The 27,304-nt window shown below is 30.0% G+C and overlaps 4 protein-coding genes and 1 long non-coding RNA gene across 6 annotated transcripts; 2 read left to right on the top strand and 3 right to left on the bottom strand.

The window, feature by feature from the left end:
* Window positions 1-427: 427 nt before the first annotated feature.
* On the top strand, window positions 428-4,715 carry LOC122517749 (39S ribosomal protein L40, mitochondrial). Of its 2 annotated transcripts, none has more exons than XM_043636298.1 (5): window positions 428-730; window positions 947-1,030; window positions 1,132-1,302; window positions 1,386-1,584; window positions 4,582-4,715. In XM_043636298.1, exons 1-5 carry the CDS (start codon window positions 696-698, stop codon window positions 4,666-4,668), a joined length of 576 nt encoding a protein of 191 aa, XP_043492233.1. In that variant the 5' UTR covers window positions 428-695; the 3' UTR covers window positions 4,669-4,715. The 2 variants fall into 2 exon arrangements, with proteins under 2 accessions (XP_043492233.1, XP_043492232.1); XM_043636297.1 differs by lacking the exon at window positions 4,582-4,715 and adding an exon at window positions 1,661-2,634 and having other exon boundaries at window positions 432-730.
* On the bottom strand, window positions 2,507-8,506 carry LOC122517748. The gene is made up of 4 exons (XM_043636295.1): window positions 8,419-8,506; window positions 6,079-6,337; window positions 3,655-4,066; window positions 2,507-3,202 (listed from the first exon to the last, which is right to left on the bottom strand). Exons 2-4 carry the CDS (start codon window positions 6,326-6,328, stop codon window positions 2,707-2,709), a joined length of 1,158 nt encoding a protein of 385 aa, XP_043492230.1. The 5' UTR covers window positions 6,329-6,337; window positions 8,419-8,506; the 3' UTR covers window positions 2,507-2,706.
* LOC122517750 (neuroparsin-A-like) lies at window positions 4,911-13,864 on the top strand. Its single transcript, XM_043636299.1, has 4 exons — window positions 4,911-5,031; window positions 13,034-13,097; window positions 13,201-13,342; window positions 13,570-13,864. The coding sequence occupies exons 2-4, from the start codon at window positions 13,048-13,050 to the stop codon at window positions 13,762-13,764; spliced, it is 387 nt and encodes a 128-aa protein (XP_043492234.1). The 5' UTR covers window positions 4,911-5,031; window positions 13,034-13,047; the 3' UTR covers window positions 13,765-13,864.
* A 3,478-nt stretch (window positions 13,865-17,342) lies between these two features.
* On the bottom strand, window positions 17,343-21,141 carry LOC122517751 (abnormal spindle-like microcephaly-associated protein homolog). The gene is made up of 2 exons (XM_043636300.1): window positions 19,808-21,141; window positions 17,343-17,780 (listed from the first exon to the last, which is right to left on the bottom strand). Exon 1 carries the CDS (start codon window positions 20,553-20,555, stop codon window positions 20,175-20,177), a length of 381 nt encoding a protein of 126 aa, XP_043492235.1. The 5' UTR covers window positions 20,556-21,141; the 3' UTR covers window positions 17,343-17,780; window positions 19,808-20,174.
* A 4,930-nt stretch (window positions 21,142-26,071) lies between these two features.
* LOC122517667 lies at window positions 26,072-27,110 on the bottom strand. The gene is made up of 2 exons (XR_006303906.1): window positions 26,460-27,110; window positions 26,072-26,196 (listed from the first exon to the last, which is right to left on the bottom strand). It is a non-coding gene; the product is annotated as an uncharacterized LOC122517667 (long non-coding RNA).
* Between the last annotated feature and the right edge of the window lie 194 nt (window positions 27,111-27,304).

The following is a 27,304-nucleotide window of genomic DNA, read 5'->3' as shown; positions in this document are numbered from 1 at the left end:
GTGCATCTGCGAATTGGACGATTAATATGTCAGGCTATTCTATCATTTGATTGTATGATTAATATAGTTTTCTTCTTGTTACAGGTGATCATCGTTGGATTTAACAACATATCTTGGAGATTTATTTCTATCTGAACATCTTACATGATTTTTAAAATATATGTTTAAATGCATTTTTGAAGGCACACACATATATTTATACACTAAAAATTAAATATATCTCTCCTTTTAAAAGTCTATTAAAATATAACTATATTATATATACTGTCAAAGAATATTTGAAATTCTATCATATACTATCAAAGAATACTGTATTCTTTGTAAGCTTTTATTATTTCTGTATTTTTTAGTTTTTGTTACATTAATTATATCTTATATTATATGAGTAATGCATCTTTAGTTCATGTTACCACTAATAGTGGTGTTTCAATCAAATCATTAGTAGGTTAGGTTTCTTGTCATACATAATGTGTAAATATGTCTACAAATTTATTGTACATCTTTTACATGAAAATGTTTAAATAATCTATTATCTTTAATATTATGTTAAGAGTTTTTTAGATACAAGAAAAGCTGGATAACCATTGGCTATTTTAATTTATTAGATATAGTAAATAAAATATTCCCTTGTATTAAACGTGATAGTGCAATCAACGCTCCTGTGTGTTTCTGTGTGATTCAAAATAGACAAAAATATGGGTTTTCTTAATGTTTCACCTATATTTTCAAGGTATTTATATTTTTTTATAATTTTATCTTTTAATTAAACTATATTAAAAGAATTAGTTATAATATTTAAATATATATTTCATATAAAATAAAGAACGAGGTTAGTTTTATATTGAATATAATTGTATTAGTATTTAGAATATGAATGAAATTATATAAAGTATCATACTGTTAATGTATCAATAGACTATTTATTAAATTAATTTAATTTTTTCAGATTGTCAAAATATACTACCACATGTATGCGTAACATATCTACTTATGGTTATCCGTTACAATTTGGTATAACCAATACTCTCCTGTATGTATTTTCATAATATTATCTAAATATAATCTATAATATTGTGTCTAATAGGAAATAAGTTATTAAATTCTAAATGGTCAATTATGTTTTGTACGCAGTGCGGAACCATTGAAAAAAAAGAAGAGGCTAGATCCGGCTATACTTAGAGAAAGAGAAGAAAGAAAGAAAAAGAAGTTAGAAAAGTTTATTCGTCGTTTAGAAAAACATTCTAAACAATTAAAGCCTATTGGTGAATTGGAGATACCATTATATTTAAAAACTGAAAAAGAGTAATATCAAAAATTCATTGATTATTGTCAATTCATTGTATATGTAGATATATATTGTTAATTTTAATATTTTTCTTACGTAGAGAAAGGACAAGAAAGCTTCTACCTTTATCCGAAGAGGAAGAAGATAGAAGAATTTTGTTACAAAAAGAATGGTCTAGATATAAACAGAAACAGTACTTAGATGATATTCGGACAATTGATAGATTCATTTCATCCCAGAACAAAGCGCTACAAGAGTTAAAAGCTGAATCAGAAGAATTATACAACGAAGCGATACAGGTATACGTTTAATTTATTGCATTGAATCATATCGGTCATTTTTTTAAATTACAAGTATGCATTTTTATTACTTTAGATTGATCTTACCTTTTTACCGTATTTAAATCGAGGACCTTGTCATACACCACCGATAAAAAATTATGATAGTCCAGATGGGGAATATAAAGATGTAACATTTAAATATCCTGGTGAAACGTAGCTAAATTATGAATGAAATTTTAATTCAAATATCTGTATAGATAAGGTATAAATTAATGCATTGATATAAAATATTAGCAATGATTGTTAGTTTTTATAATCATAATACTAGATTATAGATATATATATATAAAAGACATAGTGATTTATTTATTAACATTTATTCAGAGAAAAGGTGTTTGTCATATCCTTTTTTATGTATCACAGAATAGTGTATCTTTAGAGAAACATTCGTTCTTATATAACGATCGTTATTTAGGATGTTTTATCGATATAAAATGTAACATTATTTTTTGTTATAAGTTATATTAGATGGTAAATTTAAATCCTGTTATTGAATGGATGAATGAATCATTTCGAAAGATATCATATTCTATCGTTGTGGGATTGCCCTGTTGTTGGAGAGATGAAGAAAAATAGTAGAATATGGAAGAAATTATTTTGATTAATATTCATTCATCTTTCCTTCAAGATAGATAACTTTTTAAGACGAAAAAAACAAGAATTAATTTTAGCATCTAATATATATATATATATATATCTAAGTTTTGACTTGAAATTCTGATTTGAATAAATAAAAAGGTTTTAACAAATTTTCTTTCACAAATATATGATGGAATATAAGTAATGCAATAAAATGATACACACCGTGATATGGATATTGGGGGAAAAAAATTATTTTTAGAATTTCCATTGGAAATATACCATGTGTACTATTTAAAACGACGATTCGATTTCTTTATTGTAAATGTTGATTGAACGTAAATACAGAAAGAATTATTCTCTGAACGAAACCTAACGCGATAGAGTATTAAAAAGTAGTAAAAATAAAAAGGAACGAACGTGTATATATATATATGTATATAATTTTTTTTTTTTCCTCGTTTTCTCAGTATATAGCGCGCATGCCTGCCACGTAATATTTCAGTCAAATTTAAGTTCTCGCTTGCACATGGGACAGCTGTCGCTAGTCTTTAAGCATTGCCTGAGGCAATCCGCATGGAAAAGATGATGGCAGGGTGTCACTCTAGCTTTTGTCATGGTATAAAGGCAAACAGAGCAGACATCATCGAACCTATCGATCTCATCCGCGGTAGCTTTTCTATATCGATTTAATATCTCTCGTTCGCGTTTTAACGCCGCTCCTGAATTTTGCATAAGTTCCTTCCATCTTAGGTAAACGTTTAGATACGTTGCAACAAAGAGGAATCTCCAGGGTGCAGTTGGTAATAGTATTAGACTGAAGAAAGCTGACATCCCAATAGTAAAGTATCTCAATATCACAGGAGCATAAAGATTCTCGATATTCTCCAATGCTTCTAGTTGTAGATATCCTAGAATAGTTGGAAACATATCCACGAAAACCTTTTCCGTTGCTGAATAGTAGATCCAAGTTAATACGGTATACAGGGTCGAGGGCCTGTATAATAATAAAAAATATACAAATTAATTTGTCATATTTATATACGAATTTTTATTTAATCTTTAAACGCTATATTAAAATCATTTTTAATGTTAATAGTCCCTTATATTTCATGGAAGAATAATTATAGATAAACATCCCTTAAATTTCACCCTAATAAGAAACGTACGATATCTTTAGAAGATATACGAATTAGAGAATATATAAGTGATATTTTTGGCGTTTAAAAATTAAATAATAATAAAAATATTACAATGTTCTAATAAATATAATTTTATAATATGAAAATCATATTTTGATTTATAATTATTCGACACATATTATCTATCCATCCTTAAAGATTTGGAAAATATGCGTCAGCAGAGGAGATGTTCTCCTTTTGAAAATCAAGGTAATACTTTATAGCGTTAATTTATTGCAAAGAATAAAAAAATGATCGGAAGACTTACTTGTAATGTTCAAGTCCTTGTTCTAAACCGAATACGAGGAGCATGAAGGTCAGAGTAACGACGAATGTAACAGCCTTGGTCCACTCTAAGACAATCTTTGTGGCCGACATAGCAAGATGTTTGATTTGCGATCTTTCCGTTAAAGTAACGTAGGGTGTCCAGTCTTCTTTTTCTATCAGTTCCTTTATATAGCTCACGCAATACGCGATAACATTATAAAACATAAGTGTGTAAAGACATGTCATCCTTTCCTTAGGTACCAATACTTTATCCGCGAGCATTAAAAATACTATTTGATTAGCCATCACTGAGATATTTTTCATCCTTAGAAAAAGATTTTCCGCACGATCTACGGGTCCATATAAACGTTTCAAGAAACGATAAAGGGGTTTCCATGCTTTCGATAATCCACCTATAAAATGTATAATAATTTCAATTAAGATATATGTATAAAAATGATTAAATTTTTTAAATGAAAACAGGATTACGCTCGAACTCGCGAAAAAAGTAAGGGGGTAGTATGTTACAAGAGATAGTTATATATATATATAAAAAAAAAAAAATATTATTACACATATAACAATAAATTAAAATTGTATATAATATGATCCCTATAATAAAATCGGAACGGAAAAGAGAATTTTGTATCGAATAAAAATGATCACACCTATTGAACCATCGTCATTATATTTTTCTCTCTTTTTTCTATCTCTCGTCCTTTAAGATTTTACGATGAAAAGGAGAGGGAAACAAAAAAAAAAAGAGGGAAGAAACTGATGATGTAAAGAGATACGCGATCCTCGTATAAGTATCTATTTTATACGTTTTGCTAATAATAAGGGGGCAACCTTTAAAAATAACTAAGATCTATAAGTGTTAGATAATGTTGAGAGATTTACAATGTCTCATTTTCTTTTTTATGACTAGGCGTCAACTAGGGTCCAATCATATCCGTTAATTGAGGATAACGTAATCGATGTTGCCGTCGATCAGTTTGATTTTTTTTCGCAATAGCCGGTAATACAAATTTGCATATTAATGGATGTCAGTCAGGATAAAAAGAGAGAGAGAAAGAGAGAGAGGACTCATCATCAACGAAAAAGACGAGACAGACAGACACTGAGGACTGGCAGGTGTGGATAAAGAGGTCGGAGGGGGATGATGTCGCCTTGGCGTCGAACGTTTCACATGGCAACCAAGATTATCCTTCGGGATTCGTGCGTTCGACCAGGCGGACGAATCTCTACCTATAAAACAACCCGTCCTGGTCGACACTGGACACATTACGTTCTTCCGTCATAGTGGTGACTTACCTTCTATAATCAGGAAAGGACCGGACCATCGTCTTAGAAAAATCAACCGCGAAACTATTAGAAGGTATGATCCGAAATATATTAACCCTTTGAGGCCTGGAATTTTAGATAACAGACCACCCATGTGGTTTAGAAATTTGATTTATATTTCAAATCACATCAAATTCGTTTGTTTACTTTTTATAAAGGAATAACGTATTATAAAAACATAATGAAATAATAATTCAATTAAGTTTTTTTCTTTTGGGACTCGAATAATTCATATTTATGTATCAAAAAGGTGGGACACTTTCTATACCTCCATACCTCAAAGAGTTAACAAGAGATAGAAACAGAGAGAGAAAGAGAAAGAGAAATAGGATGACTATCCTGTTCATTCATTTCGATTAGATTATAATAGGTCGTGTCTATTTGTTAATAGAAATATTATTGAAATATTCTTTTTTATTCTTCCAATATGGAAGATTATATTTTTTTCTATCTTATTAATGTATGTGTTGTGTATGCGTGTATAAGTTTTTTTTTGCGATATAATATTTTTTTACTAATCGGTTTATCTTTTTGTTCAATTTTTATAAACGTGTATACTATTACAAATATCAGTGGATCATTATGTCGATAATATGGTACGATTGCATAGTCAAATATATATATATGTATGTATATTCAAATGATTATTCGTAAATCTATAACTTTAATCTTCCATTGAATGTTTTGATATCGACGAGTTAACGGATATCATTCGCCTTGATATATACTACAAGTAGTTATATTTTACAAAACAGAATTAAATTACACACTGTGTAGACCGATTAATAAAATGATACGTAATCTGTGTGTGTGTGGGTGTGTGTGTGTTCTCTTTTCGTCGCGATTTGGATTTTTGTTTCGTTTCGTTATGTTCATTATACTCTCGATAAATAATAAATAATTAATAGAATATTATTAAAAATTTATAATATACGTAATATAATCATCCAAAAAGGAAAGAATAATTATTTCGAGTTTTTATTAGAAACGTTTGGATTCGAAGGAGTTTTCAAGGGAGTTATTTCAGAATTTCTGTTGATTCTTTTCTTTCCTTTTCTTTTCATTCTTTTTTTTTTTTTACCTGCTGTTGCTTCTACGAGAGCCTTTAAAGTATACACAGGGTATCTGTAATTGGCGCTAAATACCACAGGTAAAACCAAAGCAGAATACAATGCTGGTGCCGGTGAGGGTAAAAGTGGTAATGGACCACGAGGACAATATGGTAGTAAAAGAACTGCACTCAAAAGGCAAACGCTTTGTGCAGTTTTTTCTTTGTCCACTGTTAAAGAATTCGCTCTAACACGACCCCTCACCCGCGTTATCATGCCCATATTGTCTTCCTAAAAAGAAAACAAAAATCAGAATAGAAAAATAAATAACACAAAATCAAATTATCAGACCTTTTTATTGCTTGAAAATATATTTAAGGTTGGGGAAAAAAAAAATATATATAACCCTTGGTCCCTTTTTCCTTGAATAAATACTTCGATAGTGTTTATTTAAAGAGAGGGAGAAGGGGAAAGAAAAAGAAAAATAAATAAAACGTTCCTATAAAGATCTTCAGTTGAATACATATATTATTAATCGAATACTTTGAATGAAAGATTTTTTTTTTTTCTGCGTTTTTTTTCTTCATTTTTTCTTTTTCTTTTTTCGTAATACAAATCGATACGTTAAATCGAATTCGCTTTAGTGTTAACGTTTTTGAACGCAATGAGCATTTGGCAAGATCGCACTTTAGATACGTCTATCTCTTTCACTTCTATATTCAGCCTCGCATACTATTTTCAACCGAGAACCCTAAAGTTCCTCTCTCGATCCGTGTACGTATTTTCCTACGTAAGCTAACTAAAAACATATATATATATATATCGAAGAAGATTGTAAAACTTTCTCCCGATTTTATCGGTCCAATCAAATCGTTTTCTTTTCTTCGTAGGAAAAATAAAAAAAATTATTTCTTATATCTCTTTATTTTTTTTTCCTTCGAGTTTATATGTTCAGGCATTTATTTATGTTATTTATCTTTTAATGCAAAATTCTTTACCGGGTGGAAAAAAAAAAGAAAGAAAAAGAATCTATATACTCCTCTTGTTGATACTTACTGTCGTAAACGTGAATCTGTTAGTAATATTTAACAGCACTCGTGTTGGGTATATAGTGACGTTTTAAAAATAAATACATTGCAAGAGAAAAAGAAATCGTTTGGAAGGATTCTTCTTTTCTTTTTTTTACGGAAAAGTCTTTTTATTTTTTTTTTATCATTCTTTGAGATAAAGGTAAAGAGATAGATAGAGAACAAGAGAGAGAGAAAATGTTATTATTAATAAAATTGATCGTACGAGATATGTATCAAGATATGAAAAATATTTATAATTTGTTGATTCGCGAGATATGTGGATGAGTTAGAAATAAGAAGAATCTGCGTCATCGTTTGAAATCGTATTCTCGCGTTCATGTGATGATATCGATTATTTTAGTATATTTTTCATCGAGTAAACAATAAACATCAAAGATATATTAGAGATAGTTATATGCAAAAAGGATATGAGATATCTCATTGGATTAAATGAATTTTGTACATATCCAGAGTTAATATACAACGGAAGATGAAAAAATGTTGGCATTTAAATAGTTGTGAATTGGCAAAGGTTTAAATGCGCGGTTAATGTATTACGATGATGTTTACGATTTTGACACTATGCAACTGTTAGTTTATTTCCGAAATCAGCCAGATACAGAAATGATTCGTGTAAAGCGATATCTTCTTAGGCGTATGACCCGGAAACATGACGCGAATAGAATTCAAACGGATATTTAATTGTGTGTAATAAAATGGAAAAACGTTGCCAAACGTTTAGGGTCTCCTCATGATGATGATGCATCGTCGAATTTTAAGAAAAGAAATAAATTTATCAGAGAAAGTCATAGGAATCTTTAAAAAAAGATATGAGTCAAGGTGGTACGATTTACTTTAGTTTACCCACGTATTTTTGTTTGTTTTCCTTTCCCTTTTTTGGCATACGATTTATTTAATTTCTTTTTTTTTTTTTTAATAACAGATATTGATTAACATGTATCAATGAAGATGTTAATTAATAAGCGCGTATAAATGCGAAATGATGAATAGTAACGTAAACATTTTTGGCCCTTAATTTTAATGAATCGTTTGCATCGAAAGTTCGCGGTCATTTGAATGCATCTCAAACAAAGGTGTGCATGTTGAACGAAAACGTACAATTCTTGAAAAGATTTCATTTCATTTATTTATCCTTTATTTGATTGTTTTGCAATATCGTTTGAATAAAAATTCATCTAAATTACTAATGAATTTTACACACAATACTAATTTCTCTTTGAAACAATATATTCAAATATCTGTTTGCCATATTAATATAAATTGAATAAAAATAAAACTCACCTAATAAACCAAGAGCGTTTTTCGACGAGACAACAATCGTTAAATTATCGCCACACCTAAGTGGCCACCTCCTATTTAATAAATAATATTCAACGATAATTCTATTCGTACCGATCAAAAATCAATGTAACATAGAAAGTAATTCTTATATTTGAGAAAAAAAAAAAAAGAAAAAAGGTAAGAAACAAAAAATTCGAACGATTATCTATTAATTATTTCAAAGTGGAAACAAATTTTTGGATTGTTTTTAATAAGCAAGCGAGAACCGCGTGTTAAAAGACGGACGAACGATTTGTTACTGACAATGAGATTCTTCTTTCGATGTAAGGTAGAGAAACTGCTACGAAATAAAGAAACATATATATGTACATATGCGAATCCTCATCACGGTCGTGAGAGAATAATTCTCGTTAAAGGGTGGGGGGTTAACGTTACTCGGAAACGGGTCTGATTTTAGTGGTGGGGGATGGATCGGAATAGGAGTTGGGGGTAAGTTTAAAGAAAATCTGGCATGGCCAGAAGAGAAACGCAAATTTTCATAGCTATTATTAGAAATACACGAGAGATATGTTAGCCTAACCTGACGATTGGTGGTGGTGGTGGTGGTGGAGGTGGTATGCACCTTATGTTAGTTCGTACGCGTTTCTTTCCTATCCTCCCCCCACCTTCCTCGTGATTTCTCTCATCGGGGATTCGTTTAAAATTTTGTTTACGTCTGAACGAATCAGCCGAATCCGCGGCAACACCTACGCACTGGTGTTGATCTCTTCTAACCACCAACATGCCACGATAACGGAAACAGAGAAAGGGAAAAGTTCTTTCCATTCATCCCGTCGGTGGGCTCTTTTCCTCTTATTCTTAGTTTATTATACGAATCTCGCGCATATTATTTCAATGATGGCTATTCGCCATCAAACGTATGACTCGATCATGATCTTCGAATTGTGATCATTCAGAATAACAAAACGTTAGTTCTCTAACGTTTTACTATAATACTCTTCTCTCCTCTTCTCTCTTGGCTAAACGCAATTCTACAATTATTATTATTATTATTATTATTATTATAACAAATTTCTTTACTTTTTCAATTCTTTTTATTTTTGTATTCTTTCAAATCACATATACTTATTTTATGTTTATCATGGCAACACGATTATCAAGATACGATGATAATTTTGTCTATCTTTTCTAATGATCCTAATCAAATTTTCTTTGATAATTGTCGGTCTTTCATGTATATATACATACATATATGGGAAATTATAGAACATTGGTCCCATTAGAAGAGAGTCAAATGATTTCGTAGAAATATTCTTTCTCTCTCTCTCTCTCTCTCTCTTTCTCTTATTCTTTCTCATTCACTATCATTGAGGTCGAGAAAAGAGTTGAGTTTAAGTCAAAAGAGAAGAAGATGTTCGTGTCTCTACTGGCGTCGACGGGTTAGATTATTCTCGTACTCCTGTGCATCTCCCGGAATTGCGATTAACATGATCGCCGAAGAGAAGAGAAGAGAAGGGGGAGGGGGCAGGGGGTGAGGGGGGGAGGTGCAAGACGCGCGATAACCGAGAATAGGAAGAATTTTAAAAGCTTCTTGTGACAATCAAACAAGAAGAAGAAGAAGAATAAGAAACAGTCAGACAGTCAGTATGATAAAGAAAGAAAAAAAGGGTGGTGGGGGTGGGGGAGGAAAAAAGAGAGAGTGGGTGGTAGAGTCCAGTGGCTTTTCTTTCTGTTTCTGGATATCGATAAATCTCATTCTCGCGAGAACTAGTCTTTGCCCTCAAGAAGATGAGGAGGAGTAAGACGGCGGAGGGGGTTGGGGTGGGGGCGTGGGAGGAATGGGGGATACAAACGATAGAAAAAAAAATATAAAACAAAAAGAAATGAGAGAATTTCTTTACTGGCGTCTCTCCGATCGAATGCGCGACGAATGATCGAAAAGTATAGGGGGAGGGGATTAACATGAGATGACTGCGTTTATGTGTTCTTTTGCTATGTGGGACAACTGTTTTGTCTATCGCACGGCAAATTCGCGAGACGAGTGATCGAACCGATTCTAATTATTTTATTACTATTTTATCGTTATTGATTTTATTGTTTTTTTTTTTTTTCGATTATATTACGTCGACGTTCGATATTTATTCTCGTTTACTATTTTTGTCCTAGTCGAAAAGGGAGGAAACACCAAAGAACAAAATAATCCTGATATATTTAGATTTTTCGTCTATTTTCTTTTCGTACTTTATTACATTCTGTTGTTCTTCCTTTTTCGTTCTTATTCTTCTTGTTTTTATTTTTCTTTCGCGTTAGAAAAAGAAATACACACGGTTGATATTTAAATACGTAGGATCAAGAACGTACGCATACATGCGTCGAACGGTGCTCTTTGAGACTTTGACGTTCATCTCGATGGACCGTTTCTCGAAAAAGTTTTTATTTGGATTATCTCCGCCGAAATCAAGATTAACAAGAAGAAAGAAAGAACAACTCAGATCGAACATCTCGCTGTATCAGTGAGACAGTATTTTTTGGTAATAATTATTTCTAATTTCCAAGTAATATCGTTATATATTATATCAAGGTTTTGTCAGTTTTTATTTATTTTATTTATCCTTTAACCTTTTTTTTTTACAATTATCGTTAAATGTTTAGATTGAAACGTTCGTTATTAGATATTTTTAATATTACGTTTCGTAATATCTACGTTTGAATTTGGTACACTCGACGTAGGAATTGTAAGGGTTGTTTAATATTAAAGAATAATTTTCAATTACGTTTGATTATTAATTTCCGGCTGATAGTTAAAGTCAAGCAACGGTTGGGTAAGGTTGATAACATGGATGGGTGACCCGTTTGGAAAAAGAAAACATAAACCGTGTGGTGTTTCACTTCGGGGAGGTGGTAAAAAGATGCAACGTCTTTGACAGTATTCTGTGTATGTTCGTGTGTGTTTAATAAGTGCGAAAGACAATTAGAACAAATAATTTGGAATTGTTTAACAGTGTGATATATGTGTCACGTTGCAATTACAATTTGTTCTTCGCAAATTAAATCCTTCACGAAAGTGTCGAAGAAACAAGAAAATCCGAGAAAGTTTTTTCTGATTTTATATAACTAATAACTAAATATAATTATTTATAATTAATTCGATGAAAATTATTCGTCGTTAATGGTACGTTAGGTGAAATATTTTTCATATTTTATCGAACATTTTTTGACTATACTAGCTTCGAATTCATTCACCTTGAGAGAAATTTTCATTGGAAGTGTATAAAAAATATAAGGGGAGGAAAAAAAAGAAAATCTCGTAGAAAAAGCGGAGTTCAATGAATCGATACAGAGTCTGAGTATAATTATTTCTTTCTTCGATAATGGTATTTATAGTATGATAGTTCAAAGAACACAAAGTTCGTACATATGTTCTCTCTCACGTGAGTCCAATTCACCCACACTAACGCAATTTGTTGGAATGCTATTAGAGAAATCAACATCGTATACCTTATTTTAAATTAGATTTATTTAAAAGAAAATTCTCGTATTCGTAATAAAATTACTTAGTATATTTCATTTAAAACACAAAGACGAACTATTATTCCCATCGTGTTTTCCATTACGTGTTATTTTTGAATCCACGAATTTAAATCGTATTAGACGAAAATAAGAAATAATACGGTGATATAGTATAATTAATAGATAGCATAAAAATATATAATGAAACAATAATAAATTTATAATCCAAAGTTCTCGATTTAATTAATTTGTGAAAAATATTTTACATCAAAACAACGAAATAATTCTTACGACGATATCTTTTTTTACTTTTTCTTTTTTTTCTTTCTTTCTTTTTTAGTTATAATAACATTTATTTAAAACTGGGTAACACGTGTTGCGAACATTAAACGAACACGTGCTCTTATCGTTTAGGTTGCATCTTCTTAAGCAATTCTTCGGACTGTCTCAAATATATTTTAATTAGTAACGATAACGGATATTTTCTTTTTTGGTTTTCTTATTAATGAAAAAAATAATAATCATTATCTTATCGTTCTTTTTGTTTTCTTTTACTCGTCGTTGATTCCGGGTGGTCGCCGGTGTTAAAACAAAAAGGTACGGGGAGGCCAAAGTTACATTCTCGATCGTATAACCTTTGAGATAACTTTGATACATATATATACATACATATTAATAAAATAAAAAAATATTCTTTTTCGGCGATTATGTTAATACATATTTCTTTTTATTTTGACACGAGAAAAGTCTACAATTATTATTAATTCAATTTTTCAATTATTTTCCCGAGTAATTACATCATTAAATCAATGATAATACGAACGAACAAGAAGAAACTGTTAGCTTATATTAAAAAATAATAATAATGCATTGATTGTAATATGAAAAAAAAAAAAAAAGTGTTAGATTATTATTCGCATACTTGATCTATTTTTAATTCGTTACAAATGATAGGAATATAAATAAATCCCATATCGTACATGGAATTTTTGTGTTTAATTTAAGTTTATATTGAAAATGAACGTTTTTCGATAATTAATAATCGTTATTAATTATTAGATAAATAATAATTCTTTGTTTTTTTTTTTTTTCTTTTTATTTTCAGCCATTAGAAACGACATGTCGGGCCAATCAATTTACATACTCGTACTACTCTGTGTCATATTTTTGTAAGTATATGAACGATTGGTACCTTTTTTTTTTTCTATTCGTTTGAAACATTTTTTTCTTTTTTTTTTGGAAAAAATAAATAAAAAATAAATGATCTTACAGATCGTGCAGCTTTGCTCATCCTTTTATCGGACAAGGACGTGAAGACGTTAGACAAATTTGCGATGGTTGTGGATATCAATGCGATAAGTGTAAATATGGTTTCACGATATCGCCTCTTTGTGGAATCCCTGTCTGCAATAGGGTTGGTATATTATTAAATATATATATAATATAATATATAATCAGATATAAAAATAACTATACCAAGATATATTATAGTTAAATAATAAATAATTGCATATATATATAATTCAACGTAAGAAGAATATTAATAATCGTTAAAATAGAAAAACAAAAAAACCAACGCAACGGAGAAAATGATTGTAATTGTATATTAAAAAATATTCAATTGATTATTATATTTTAAAGGGTCCTGGAGAGGTTTGCGGAGGGCCCAGCGAATCATGGGGAATTTGCGGTGACGGTTTGATATGTAGTTGCAACAAGTGCATTGGTTGCAGCGTTGAGGAACTCGATTGTTATTCGCATACTTGCCCGCCCCATCGTAGTTTGGAATCACGTAATCCCGATGCATATTTTCGCTTTCCTTCCGCGGCTAAATAATTCAATAAATAAGGGACAACAAATCATCGATTTGGATATTTTAAAGAACGAGAGAGTGCGTAGGGTTAAGAAACGAAAAGCTTCAGATTAGAAAACAAAACGAAAAAAGTAGGTGGAGAGGATTAATATTATAATACATTCCAACAATTGATCTCGTCATAGTTTAATTAGATATATTTATATATATACATATAGTTTTGATCATTTTTTAATCGTCTATTAGAAAATTAATCTGTGAGTCTGTGTGTGTGTGTATGTCTATTAAATATTTAATTTTTAAGAAATATAATAGACAGGCATTCCAAAAAAGATGAAAAAAAAAAAATAGAAAAATGAAACAAACAATTAAAGGCGGAATAGAGAATATTGATAGAGAAAAAGAAAAAAAAATAGAAAGAAGAAATTAACTACGATCTCGTTAGAAGAAATTAAAATCTGTTATCATGATTTTATGATTAACAGAATTATAAAAGACTCGAATAGTTTTTAAGAATTAATTTAATCTTTATTATTACTATTATTATTATTATTATTGTTATTATTATTATTTCGTACCACAACGTATATATACGGATTGTAATAGCAAATTCTTATTTGTGGTTTTTTTTTTCTTTTTTTTTTTTTTTCTGTTGTTAAGGATAAAAAAACGCAACAACAACAACAAGAACAACAACAATAATTACAACCAAGCATTTTACGAATTTATAACTCTCCATACGTCTCTCCGTTCTATCGAGACGAATAAAAACCTATAATATATCTAGTTATTAAAAAAAACAAGTATTAAATCAATCGTTACTGGCTGTGAGTTGAATTTCTTATCGTAAATAGACGCGCGAGTCATGCCTTGACCTAATTTTCAATGTTTCAAACATTTCCGTAGTTATTTAGCGAAATGTTTGAAGAAAGAAATAGGACGAGGGAGGTTTTTTTTTTTTTTTTGTATTTCTTCTTTTTATTCCTCTTTTTCCTTGACTCGAGTCGAACGATGAGAAATCATGTTTTTATTTTCACGAAACGTATCAATGGGTGCGTTAACTTGTATAACATTTTTTTATATATATATATATATATATATATGTATGAATATTTTAAGTATAATTTATCGTAGTTAGTTAGGCTAATTTAAAAAAAATATTCTTTTGGCTAAATAAAAATATTTATTTGCTCGAATTAACATGATTATTTATATGTGAATCCAATATTACAATTATAAGAATAATCGTGAAATAAAATAATTATCGCTTTCTTTTTTTTGATATTCATTACTATTTTTAATAATTATTCCTAATTAATCTTTTGTAATTCATTCGTTTATCGACGAGGTCGTCGTACGCGCGAGATTTTGGAAATCAAATTAATTGTAATTATTTTGAACGAATTTCAATAAGCAGATAATAAAGAAGAAAAAATAAAAAAAAAAATATTATCGACGAAAATTGGTACGGAAAAAAAAAATAAGTTTTTGAATTTAAAACATACCGGTGCTGCCATCAAGCATCATTTTAATCATCATCATCATCAACGATCCTAATTCTGCTGACTCCATCGATAATAAATAAAATGAAAATAACAAATACATAGATTGAAATAAAAATTATGATATTTTAATTGATCAGAGAGAAATAAAATGATTTATTTTTGTTTTTATTTTTATACGTTGCATCGGTTGTAATAAAACAATGATATCGAAAAATGATTTATTATTCATGTTCTATATATTTAATGTTGAACAATTAAATGCTAAAACGTTAATCGATAAAATATTAATTAACGATAGAATTTTGTTAACTTCGTTTAGGAAATAAATATGGGTATAGAAAATTCAAATGTTTTCGTATATAATCTGGAAAAGTTATCTTCGAAAATGTGCATATACATTTTACTACATTTGCATCTCGTAAATGCACGAAGAAATGGTTATCTTATTTTTTTTTTTTCTTTTTTTTTTATCGGAACAATTAATTCAGTTTTGTTTTATTTAAAAAGTATATAGAATTGGTATACGCGTAAATTTATTATTATTTAATCGAAGATAATAGAAGGAAATAGTACGTGTATGTTTATATGAAAAATTTTCAATATAACAATAACATTTCTTATTTTTTTTCTACGTAAAGTTAACATATTCGTGGAATAAATAATAATGATAATAATATTAATAATAGTAGTAATAGTAATAAAATAATGTTCTCGACGACACACGGTTGTTGTTGCACATGAAACATCAACGTAACTCGATATAAATTCGCGGTTTATAAAAAATATGAATGCTGATCGCGTATCGTATTTTGAAATAAAACAAGTATCACACGATATAAATAACTCTACGTTAATTATTATATAACAATTTGGACGTATTAATAAATTCAATTAACGTGAAATACTTTCATTGAATCGACATAGTTTTTGTTACATAATACATAATGTACACTTAAGTGTCCATATATTAATAATTATATGGTAAAATAAGCATTTATTCAATTCAATAGTGTCTCGTTTGCATAAAACATTGTATCTATGTATTTATAATGTATATATATATATGTATAATACATTATATATATACAATATACGCGGAGTGCAGAATATAAAAAATTGATTACGAAATATAAAAATTCATGACCCAAAGCGAAAGTTGACTTTACTGAATTTCAATTAGGCAATACTTATAATTACAATAGTACAGCTCAATCAAAATTCTATGGGTATGACTTAACCGTCACGATTTCTTATAATTCATAATCAATTTCTCAATGTGTAGTATGTGTGTTATTTTAAATGTATAATACGAATACAAGATATACATTGAAACATTGATAGTTCGATGTACAATCGATTACATCTAGGAGATACAAGAGTATCGTGAATTTTATACAATATAAGTCAGAAAATATATATACGCACATACACGCATACGCACATACACACACACGCACACACGCACATTCGCGCATACATAAAGAATATATATCGTATTTGATATGAATTCGTTTTATTTTTAAAAATCGTTCGTGTTATATACGCAAAAATTCGAAAATGGCGCGCTAACGTTCGACGAAATAGCGCTTTAGTTCTGATTGGTTGATTCGAATAACTCGCGGGTCATTTAAAAATGTAGATAACTAAAATTGTCGGTGTTGGCGGGTTAGAAATTACGAAACGTTGTTGCAAAATATAACTGTATGCACAATATTGAGGAGACTTTAACGAATAAGAAACACAGAATAAGAAGAGATAGAGAGTAAAAGATAGAGAAGATTAGAATAGAAAGAGAGAGAGGAAAATGCAAAAGCATCACGGGCACTTTACCCTTCATATTTGTACGAACAGTTACGTCAAATGTCTCTCGGAATAATTCTCTCGTCAAGGTGAAATTCTTCGCCGACATGGGCTTAAAGTGCAAGCAATGTATATTTTTGTAACGAATCATCAACGTCCATCGGCCGGACACACTCGTATGAAAAGAAGAAGAAGGAGGAGGAGGAGGAGAAGGAGGAGGAGGGTTGACGATGACGATGAGTCAGGTCGCGAGGGAAGTTGAGAATAAATCTCGCTCGTTCCAGTTTCGCATCTTGTTTCGTTTTAACGCACGTCATGCGCCGTTTTAATTACGTTCCCAAAAATGCAATATCATTATTATTATCATTATTATTATTATTATTATTATTCGTTGCCGTAGTTTTCGGTGTTAAACACATTTTTTCGCATCCCTTATTTTCACTTTTTCTCTTATTTTATAATTCACTTCTTTAGTTTGTAATTTTGTCTATTTTATTTGTTCGAACAGACATGATAGTGTTAACAAAATGTATTTTGATAACACCTTATTTCTTTTGATTCCTTTATATATTGTTGTTTTACTCGATCGAGAGTTAGATAGTTAAGAAAGAACAAGTCATATTGCATGGTGCATCAAAACTGGGTCAATACCATCTTCCTTCCTTCCTTTCTCGCTCGTTCTCCTCGGCACTGACTGAATTGCTTGCACGTGGGTGTTCACTCAACGAACTGTGCTGAAAGATAAAATATCTATGTGTTAGTTATGCATCATATATACGTATATATACTCGTTTTCATTCTCTTTTATCGTATACCCTTCTTCGTAAAACGCGTTAATAATTAAACGTGATCGAAAAGCAATCATTTGCGACCAATCTTAACGTTCACATCGGTCTAATCAAAAGAAACGACATCGCGAATCGATATTATACGAATGCCAATGCATTTCGATCATTAATTTTTCCTTTTTTTTCATTTTTTAATAACGGAACAGTAAGATTGAAAGTTGTTTTTTTGAACCGATGAATCTCGGTCAATCTTTTTTTTCTATATTTCGTTCAAATACGTGTTGTTCCTAATTAAAAAAAAAATATATATATATATATATATAAGTTTGAAAAATGCATTCTTATATGCATTCAATGTATTTTCGCGTTTAATTTTTTTTTGGTTCGTTTCCACCTCATTTTGCATTAGCGCGTTTAGGTTTGTTAACCATGCAAAAACCTGTTTTTTGTTCGCCCTCTAGGTATTCTGCGGATAAGCGCTTTTTTATCTTTCTTTTTTTTATTTTTATTTTTTTTTTTGTCGTATAGCAATCTCGAACGAAAATAGACAGGACGGAACACGGATAGTATAGTGTTGTGTAGTGTTGTGTTGTATTTTATGTCTCTACTACGTGTACGCGTGCATTTGTGCATACGTGTGCGCGTTTAATACGTGTTGTATTTTTTTTTTTTTTCTTTTCTTTTTTTTCTTTTTCTTTCCTCGATACGAAAACGAAACTCTATTGGCTTGTTACACGACTCGAACTAAATTCAATTAAGCCGGGGGATTTTCCAGTTAAAATCATCGTAATCGATGATATAATCGTTCGCCGAGATAATAGGAAAAAAGAGAAATGAATTATAAAAAAAATAAAAAATAGAAGAAAATAAAGAAACGTTCTTTCGAAATACCATAACATATATATATATATATATATATATATATTTACACTTTAATAATATTTTATTCATGAAATATCAAAGTTACCAATTACAGGAAGACACGTTTATATTTGAGTTATGGTATTTTGAATGATTAGCAAGACCATATCCTTAAGACTTATCATTTTTCACAAGTGCTATCAATTTACGAAGTATCGTCACGTTTCAGCATCGATTGATACACGGAATGGTTCTCGGACAATAGAACCCATTGAGTTAAATTACGTAATCGTCCTCGATTAAACTAACTTCTTCCTACACCATCACCATCACCACCACCATCACCATTACCACCAACACCACTACCACTTCTAATCGGAAATGACATTAAAAAAAAGAAATATTTCATTGGCGAAGAGAAATAATGCAAAAATACAAAAAAACAATATCGAGAGAGGAGGAATAAAATGAAAGATTGCAAAAAACAAGAAAAGGGGTAATTTATGATTCTAATAGATTATGCGATGATAAATCGTGTAAACGTGTTACTACCGATCGGAATTATTACTGACTGACTGTCAACTTCACACGCGACGTGACCCTGACGATTTTTTTTATTTTCTCTCTCTCTCTCTCTCTATGTCTCTCTCGACAAAATAAATTATACTGAGAGAATGCATTTAAGTTTTCAAATAACAACCCGTATCGTCATTTATAATGTGTCTTACTGTGCATGTACGTGTTAGGTTGTATCATAGTGATGGTGTGTTGTTGTTGATTTAACGCGTCATTTATTTCACACGATGCAAAATGCGATTTTATGCGGTTCAAACGTTATGGATTATTATTATTATTATTATTATTATTATTATTATTATTATTATTATTATTAATATCTGTCTCGAAGTTTTATCATTTAGATTTTTTTCCCCCACGACTAATGGAAAAAAACATAATGACCTATTTTCTAATTTTTCCAAGTCGACGAAGTTTTTCATATTTGATCGTAACATATATTAATTTTGTTCTTATTGATTACATGAAAAAATTAATTGAAAAAATTAGGTGTTATTATTTAAGATGATAATTATTTGTATTATTGTTTTTCTTACCTTCGTAGATACGAAGGGTAGAATGGTACTGGTTATCAAGTGGTCCTATCCTTTAATTATCCTTTATTATTTGAACGAACAAATAACGTTGAATAATGGACGAGGATGGAAGAACAAAAATATAATAATAAGGCTCTTGTTTGTTTTTTTATATTAAAATAATAGAGAAATAGAATGATAGGAAGATCGAACGAGGATAAAGCATTGAAATAACGTAAAAGGAAAAAAAAGAAAATAATAATAACAATAATAATAATAATAATATAAACGTATGTACTCCACGGTGGGGAGGGAGAGGGTTACTCGGTAATTTGTTGTATTTTTGTTAATAGTCCACAATTTGGGACAATCTTGATGAAGTAATATGTCACTGTCCATTTTGTTTGAGCAATTTCCTCGTCCTGAATCCACGAAAACCAGCTTGAATTCTAGTCGCTGCCAATTGTTCGGCCTGTTGTTTTTTTCTAACGAGATATCCACGAATGCCAGCTTGTATCTTGGTTGCCGATTTTTCTTCCAACGCTTCTCTGGTATTTTGTCTTTTCAACGTAGACGTACTGGACGAAGACGTTAACGATTCCTCGTCGCTTTGTTGTCTCTTAGGTTGCAATTGTTGTTGCTGTTGTTGTTGTTGCGGTTTAATTTCTTTAAGTTGTTTTCTGACACGATAACCGCGAAAATTCGCTTGAATTTTGGTAGCAGCCGTATTAGCTTTCATCCTGTCGTCCCTTTGTCGTTTATCGTACATATATTATAAATATCCTCCAATCCAGCTTGTTTTTTTTTTCTTCCGAGTGTATTTTTATTTTAAAAAATATTCAACGATTAAAGCGCGTACTTTTCGAGTTCACTTTTTCACCCTCTCTTTTATTATAATTCGAATTACTTGATTTATTTTCTTTTTTTCTCTGGCGGGTAGGAGAAAAAGGGGGTTAGGGGGGAGAGTGATATCAACGTTGCAAGACCACGAATCGAAATTTTTAATTATAAATATTTTTCAAATATACCATATATATATATTTTTGTTCTTTTTTTCAAAACTTGTATATCTCTTCTTTCCTTTTCTTTTCTTTTCGCGTGTTCCTTTTCTTCTTCTTCTTTTTTTTATCACGAACGAATTATCGTAACTCCAATTGGCGACACCTTTATACGACCACTTTGTCGGAAACTCAAAGTGAAACTGACGAGAAGAAGGAACAATTCCCGTTTGGTGATCTGGCTTGCACTTCTCTCTGCGTGTCGAGGTTCTAAACTCTCTTGTTTGCTTGCTTCCTTGCTTGCTTGCTTGCTTGCTTGCTTGCTCGCTTGCTTGCTCGATCAGAGGCGGGAGATCTTTCGCGCATGCGTATTTTATTATCAACCTTTTCACTCTTTATTATTTCTATCTCTCTCCCTCTTTTTTCCTCTCTCTCTTTTTCTCTCCTTTATTCTCTCTCTCTCTCTCTCTCTCTCTCTCGTGTTCACGTTCGCGTTCGCCTTTGCGAAAGCATTCGCGTGTACGACAATAAAGAATAGAATTTGTTCGTACCTCCTCCCCTTTCCACCCCTTCCCAACCCTCCGAGAAACGTGCGAGTGAACGTTCCAACTTTTATTCTTTTTCTCTCTCTCTTTTTTTTTCTTTTTTTTTTTTTTTCTTTTAACATTAAAACGTAAACGGTGTCTTCTACGTGCACGCGCGTGTTTTTTTTATTTTTATTTCTTTTTATTGGATATTCTATTTTTCGTTCTTTTTCGAATCAATCAAAACGATTGTATCTCGGTGTTTTTTTTGTTTTTTAATTTTCGGTTAAAATTAGTCGTATCCCGAGAAATTGGTTTGCCCGGCCAAAGAAATTAATTAATGATTTTTTCCCCCCACCAAAACAGCCCTTCCTCCTCCCTCTGGCACCCCGATAAAATCTCCGAAGAAAATCTAGGCAATGATTTTATGGATATAAATATCTTCTATTTTTTTCGTGATATTGTATCTCGTAACGAAAGAAAATCAAATTCTTTTCGTTGGAGGAAAGAGAAAGAATTATTCGTTAGAAATCAATTGGAGAAATCAATAATAATAATAATAATCATGTCATTTTTTGATGATAGTTAATTTATTTCTAAGAATTCGTCATGTGAATTAATTGATAAGCATAACGAGTGGTATGGTCGTTATGATCTTTGATTGGCACCAATCGACAACAGGGTAAATTGAAAAAGGAGGACGACGAATTGATTTATTGCATCCAACATTATTTTTTCTTTTTAAAATTGTTATATTATACCGATTGCATAATATATAACTGTTCTTTTAAATATTAAATTTATCCAAATTTGCACGTGCGAACCTTGATATTTTCAGTGATCCGACGATCACGAATGCGAACTATCTTTTAGCATACGTAATCGAGAATTATAATAGTACAAAACAAGTATTTCCTATTATTTCAAGCTCCGTTCGTTTCATTTGCATCACAGAGCTTATTCAGAAGAATTTTAAAATAAACTAACCCATTGATATATATTAATAAAACACAACGCACGCTAATAATTATTCTACGATTTTCAGATATAAATCACGAAATATATTTAACCGTGATTTTTACCAGGAAGAATAAACCAATTGGTCGGTCGCAAAATCAAGAGAAAAAGAAAAAAAAATAGAAAAAAATAATGTTTCGATATAATATCAAGCTTTTTTTTTACAAAAAAAAAAAAAGGAACCTTTAATTTAAAATTCATATCGTATTCTTTTTATAGATTGTTTTTTTTTCCTATTCTCATATAATAATAATAATAATAATAATAATAATAATAGAACTTTGATATAGGTAAATATGTGAAAAAAAAAGAAGAAAAAAAGGAAAATGTTGACGAGAAAGAAAGTAATCAAAGTAAAGACGTCACTGGCACGTTGGTATAGTAGATTTCAACTTTCTCTGCGTCACTTTTATCGAAAATGTTTTTTTTTCTATCTCTTGGACGAGGTAACAAGTAAGAATATATATATATACACGCATACATATGTAAAACCCACGTGCGTGTACCACCTCCGATGTATCTTTTCATAGATGAATTAATGCATGACGTTAAAAGACGATTAACTCATAACCGTGAGCTCACTGTATGAAAGTAATAGTATTGGTAGTGGTTTGTATGCTTGTATGATTGTGTTAGTGTTATTCGGTTGGTACAGGAATGACGTAGAACGTAAAAGTCTCCCGATAATCTATCTATAGACATCAGGTGCACGCTCTCAATGTACATACGTGCCTTCGTTCCACCCTAGACGCGTGATTAAGTTGCTAATAATAAACTATAGGAACGTTGATAGATCGATTCTGCGTCATAAACTAACAAGGAAACCTGATGTGTCCTCGCGAAGGTAGCTGACAAATCGTAGGTAGCCATACCTAGGTAAAGCACATCAAAATGTGCCATAAATCTCGTCAAAATCCGTGAGGGCACATCTGTGAGGTCTCCTCGTAAGTGAAGGAAGATACCACAGGATGATAATTTCTTTTCAATTGAATACTTGTTCATTTTATTTTACATATCTTTATTCTTTAGTCTTTATCTTTTTATTTTTGTTGGAACGCGAGAATCAAGAAGTTAGAAGTTGTTATCTGTTTGGCAGAAGATTATTAATTCTTACGAATCGTTTAATTTTTCTTTTTGTTTTTTATATTTTAAATGAAATTATTTTGAAACAACGATAACGATGAGTTTTAATTGAATTGTATAAGGAAAGAGTGGGATAGAATTCATGGTTAAAGTATGATCAGATTTATTGTTCCTTTCGTTCGGTTTGTCTTTTTATTTTTTATATTTTTTTTTTTCAATATTAAATATGTCAGAAATTGGTCTACGATCGATCAAAAAACAATTCATTTCGCGATCCACGTATTGGTTGTCCCTTTTGTCTTAAACGATTGTTAATTTATCGAAAGAAATGTATATTGTAATTTATAGAACACGTTGTTATTAATTTTATGCACCTTTATCTACGAAATTTACCGTTAGATTATTTTTTTTGTACTCTATCAATGTTTTTAAATCGAATTTCGTGCTTATATGAATGCCGTAAGAATATTTTCTATTTATTAAGAATTTTATTTTAGTTATATACATGCGCAACCTTCTAAACGTCATATAAACAACAATCAACAAAAGAAATTTAATCGATATTCATAAGAAACAATGACACAGTCTAACGTTGTACTTCGAAGGGGAAGGTAGTTCCCACCTATACTCCGTGTTTTTAAACTACAATCTACGGTTTTTTCGATTAATTAACAATCATTTAAAATAATCGAACATTCTAATGTACTTTTTTAATATTTTCGATTGTTTAAACTAGAATATATTTTTTTTGACGTTTCAGTCCAGTGATCACTTCGATTTCAAAATTTTTATCGAATAAAATAGATCGAAATTGTTTTATCATTCGAAGTACATTAATAGATGTATAATATTTAAACAAGTGTATAGTTAATATTTTTTTATTGATAGACAGCATTTATATGACGTTCCGAAGAAAGATATTCTATTTTACGAATTTTAATTTGATTTCACGCATGAGCAACCTTCTAAACGTCGTATAAACAACAATCAACAAAAGAAATTTAATCGATATTCATAAGAAACAATGAAACAGTTTAACATTGTTCTTCGAAGGGGAACTACCTTCCCACCTATACTCCGTGTTTTAAACTACAATCTACGGTTTTTTCGATTAGTTAACAATCATTTAAAATACATCGAACATTCTAATGTACTTTATTAATATTTTCGATTGTTTAAACTAGAATATATTTTTTTTGACGTTTCAGTCCAGTGATCACTTCGATTTCAAAATTTTTATCGAATAAAATAGATCGAAATTGTTTTATCATTCGAAGTACATTAATAGATGTATAATATTTAAACAAGTGTATAGTTAATATTTTTTATTGATAGACAGCATTTATATGACGTTCCGAAGAAAGATATTCTATTTATTACGAATTTTAATTTGATTTCACACATGAGCAACCTTCTAAACGTCGTATAAACAACAATCAACAAAAGAAATTTAATCGATATTCATAAGAAACAATGACACAGTCTAACGTTGTACTTCGAAGGGGAAGGTAGTTCCCACCTATACTCCGTGTTTTTAAACTACAATTTACTTTTTTTTCGATTAATTACCAATCATTTAAAATACATCGAACATTCTAATGTACTTTATTAATATTTTCGATTGTTTAAACTAGAATATATTTTTTTTGATGTTCCAGCCCAGTGGTCACTTTGATTTAAAAATTTTATCGAATAAAATAGATCGAAATTGTTTTATCATTCGAAGTACATTAATAGATTTATAATATTTAAACAAATGTATAGTTAATATTTTTTTATTGATAGACAGCATTTATATGACGTTCCGAAGAAAGATATTCTATTTATTACGAATTTTAATTTGATTTCACACATGAGCAACCTTCTAAACGTCGTATAAACAACAATCAACAAAAGAAATTTAATCGATATTCATAAGAAACAATGACACAGTCTAACGTTGTACTTCGAAGGGGAAGGTAGTTCCCACCTATACTCCGTGTTTTTAAACTACAATCTACGGTTTTTTCGATTAATTAACAATCATTTAAAATATATCGAACATTCTAATGTACTTTATTAATATTTTCGATTGTTTAAACTAGAATATATTTTTTTGACGTTTCAGCCCAGTGATCACTTTGAAAAATAGATCGAAATTGTTTTATCATTCGAAGTACATTAATAGATGTATAATATTTAAATAAATGTATAGTTATTATTTTTTTATTGATAGACAGCATTTATATGACGTTCCGAAGAAAGATATTCTATTTATTACGAATTTTAATTTGATTTCACACATGAGCAAGCTTCTAAACGTCGTATAAACAACAATCAACAAAAGAAATTTAATCGATATTCATAAGAAACAATGAAACAGTCTAACGTTGTACTTCGAAGGGGAACTACCTTCCCACCTATACTTCGTGTTTTTCGACTACAATTTACTTTTTTTCCGATTAATTAACAATCATTTAAAATATATCGAACATTTTAATGCACTTTATTAATATTTTCGATTGTTTAAACTAGAATATATTTTTTTTGACGTTTCAGCCCAGTGATCACTTTGATTTCAAAATTTTTGAATATTCGAATTACATTAATGTATATATGATTTTCAAACAAATGTATTTCGTATTTTTTAAAAGTAATTATTTTTAATAATGAAACATATTTTACTAATATATTTATGTATTTATATTTATGCATATTGCTCTTTCTTCCAATGTTAGGAAACATAGAAAATAGTTCAACAGACGTTCCCAATTTTTTTTTGAATCTCGTTCCGACAAGTCGTTGATTCCTGTGAAATTATAACAAGGATATAAAAGAATCTTAAATTAATAATCTATTACAGAAAGTGATAATTACAATTCAATATAATATAATAACAGAAATAATTAATTAACGTATTTTAATTATTCGATACATTTTCATGTAAAATATACAAATTTGATATTTTTCAAGAAATTATTCTTTATTACGCGTTTGCTATAACAAACGTTTAATTATTATACGCGTATCTAATTATATGGTTCATTGGGATCAACCAACCTACATACTTACTTAACTGAGAAACTGTATTACAACTTTTGGTGATTATCCCAGTAGCAATAAGTGTAAACCAGTTAGAACTATTCGTAGAGCAACTTTTAGCAAACCACGAGACGAACATGATGCGTAAATAATTCGCACATGGGAAGATAGAATTAAAATGGTGATATAGTCATTAACAGTTTAACGAGCATCAGAGTTGACTGCCTAGAAGTTACGTAACGAAGGGAACTCTTGTTAAAAAGCATCCGTGTTATAACACGCGAGGTTTTTCGTTAATAAAACTGCGAATAAAACTCTGTCAACCCGTTGATATGATATCGATGAAAAACGATATTCCATCATTATTGCTATCTCAATGAACTATTCTTAGAATAGATCGTAATCAAAATAATTTTTATTTCATTCTTACGAAGATATATTTTCCATATTGATTGTTTTAAGGGTTCTCGATATATTATATTAATTAATTATGTTTTTTTATCGTCTGATTTTTCTGCACAATCGTTCGAACTAAGTTGCATCGTTTCGTTAGATAATTTACTTTCTTCGTTGTTCGAGTTATCTAAATTGTTAGTTTTTTCATCCGAACTTCCTTCATTATTTTCATCTTTATCATCTATACTTTTTTCCTTATTTTTATCTTTTTCATCCGAACTTGCTTCTTTATTTTCATCTTGGTCATCCGAACTTGCTTCTTTATTTTGTTCTTTTTCATCTGTACTTGCTTCTTTATTTTCTACTTTTTCATCCGAACTTGCTTCTTTATTTTCTACTTTTTCATCCAAACTTGCTTCTTTATTTTCTACTTTTTCATCCGAACTTGCTTCTTTATTTTCTACTTTTTCATCCAAACT

Source organism: Polistes fuscatus, unplaced genomic scaffold (assembly GCF_010416935.1).
Source record: "Polistes fuscatus isolate 324 unplaced genomic scaffold, CU_Pfus_HIC Scaffold21, whole genome shotgun sequence".
In the NCBI taxonomy this organism is placed as follows: Eukaryota; Metazoa; Arthropoda; class Insecta; order Hymenoptera; family Vespidae; genus Polistes; species Polistes fuscatus.
This window is presented reverse-complemented; position numbering and strand designations above follow the sequence as displayed.

Coding starts and splice junctions, on each gene's coding strand:
- LOC122517750 (XM_043636299.1), top strand. CDS start 13,048: ATGTCGGGCCAATCAATTTACATACTCGTACTACTCTGTGTCATATTT. Junction 13,098..13,200: donor CTACTCTGTGTCATATTTTT/GTAAGTATATGA, acceptor ATGATCTTACAG/ATCGTGCAGCTTTGCTCATC. Junction 13,343..13,569: donor GAATCCCTGTCTGCAATAGG/GTTGGTATATTA, acceptor TATATTTTAAAG/GGTCCTGGAGAGGTTTGCGG.
- LOC122517751 (XM_043636300.1), bottom strand. CDS start 20,555: ATGTACGATAAACGACAAAGGGACGACAGGATGAAAGCTAATACGGCT.
- LOC122517748 (XM_043636295.1), bottom strand. CDS start 6,328: ATGGGCATGATAACGCGGGTGAGGGGTCGTGTTAGAGCGAATTCTTTA. Junction 4,067..6,078: donor TCTCGTAGAAGCAACAGCAG/GTAAAAAAAAAA, acceptor TACATTTTATAG/GTGGATTATCGAAAGCATGG. Junction 3,203..3,654: donor CAAGGACTTGAACATTACAA/GTAAGTCTTCCG, acceptor ATTATTATACAG/GCCCTCGACCCTGTATACCG.
- LOC122517749 (XM_043636297.1), top strand. CDS start 696: ATGGGTTTTCTTAATGTTTCACCTATATTTTCAAG. Junction 731..946: donor GTTTCACCTATATTTTCAAG/GTATTTATATTT, acceptor TAATTTTTTCAG/ATTGTCAAAATATACTACCA. Junction 1,585..1,660: donor TATACAACGAAGCGATACAG/GTATACGTTTAA, acceptor TTATTACTTTAG/ATTGATCTTACCTTTTTACC.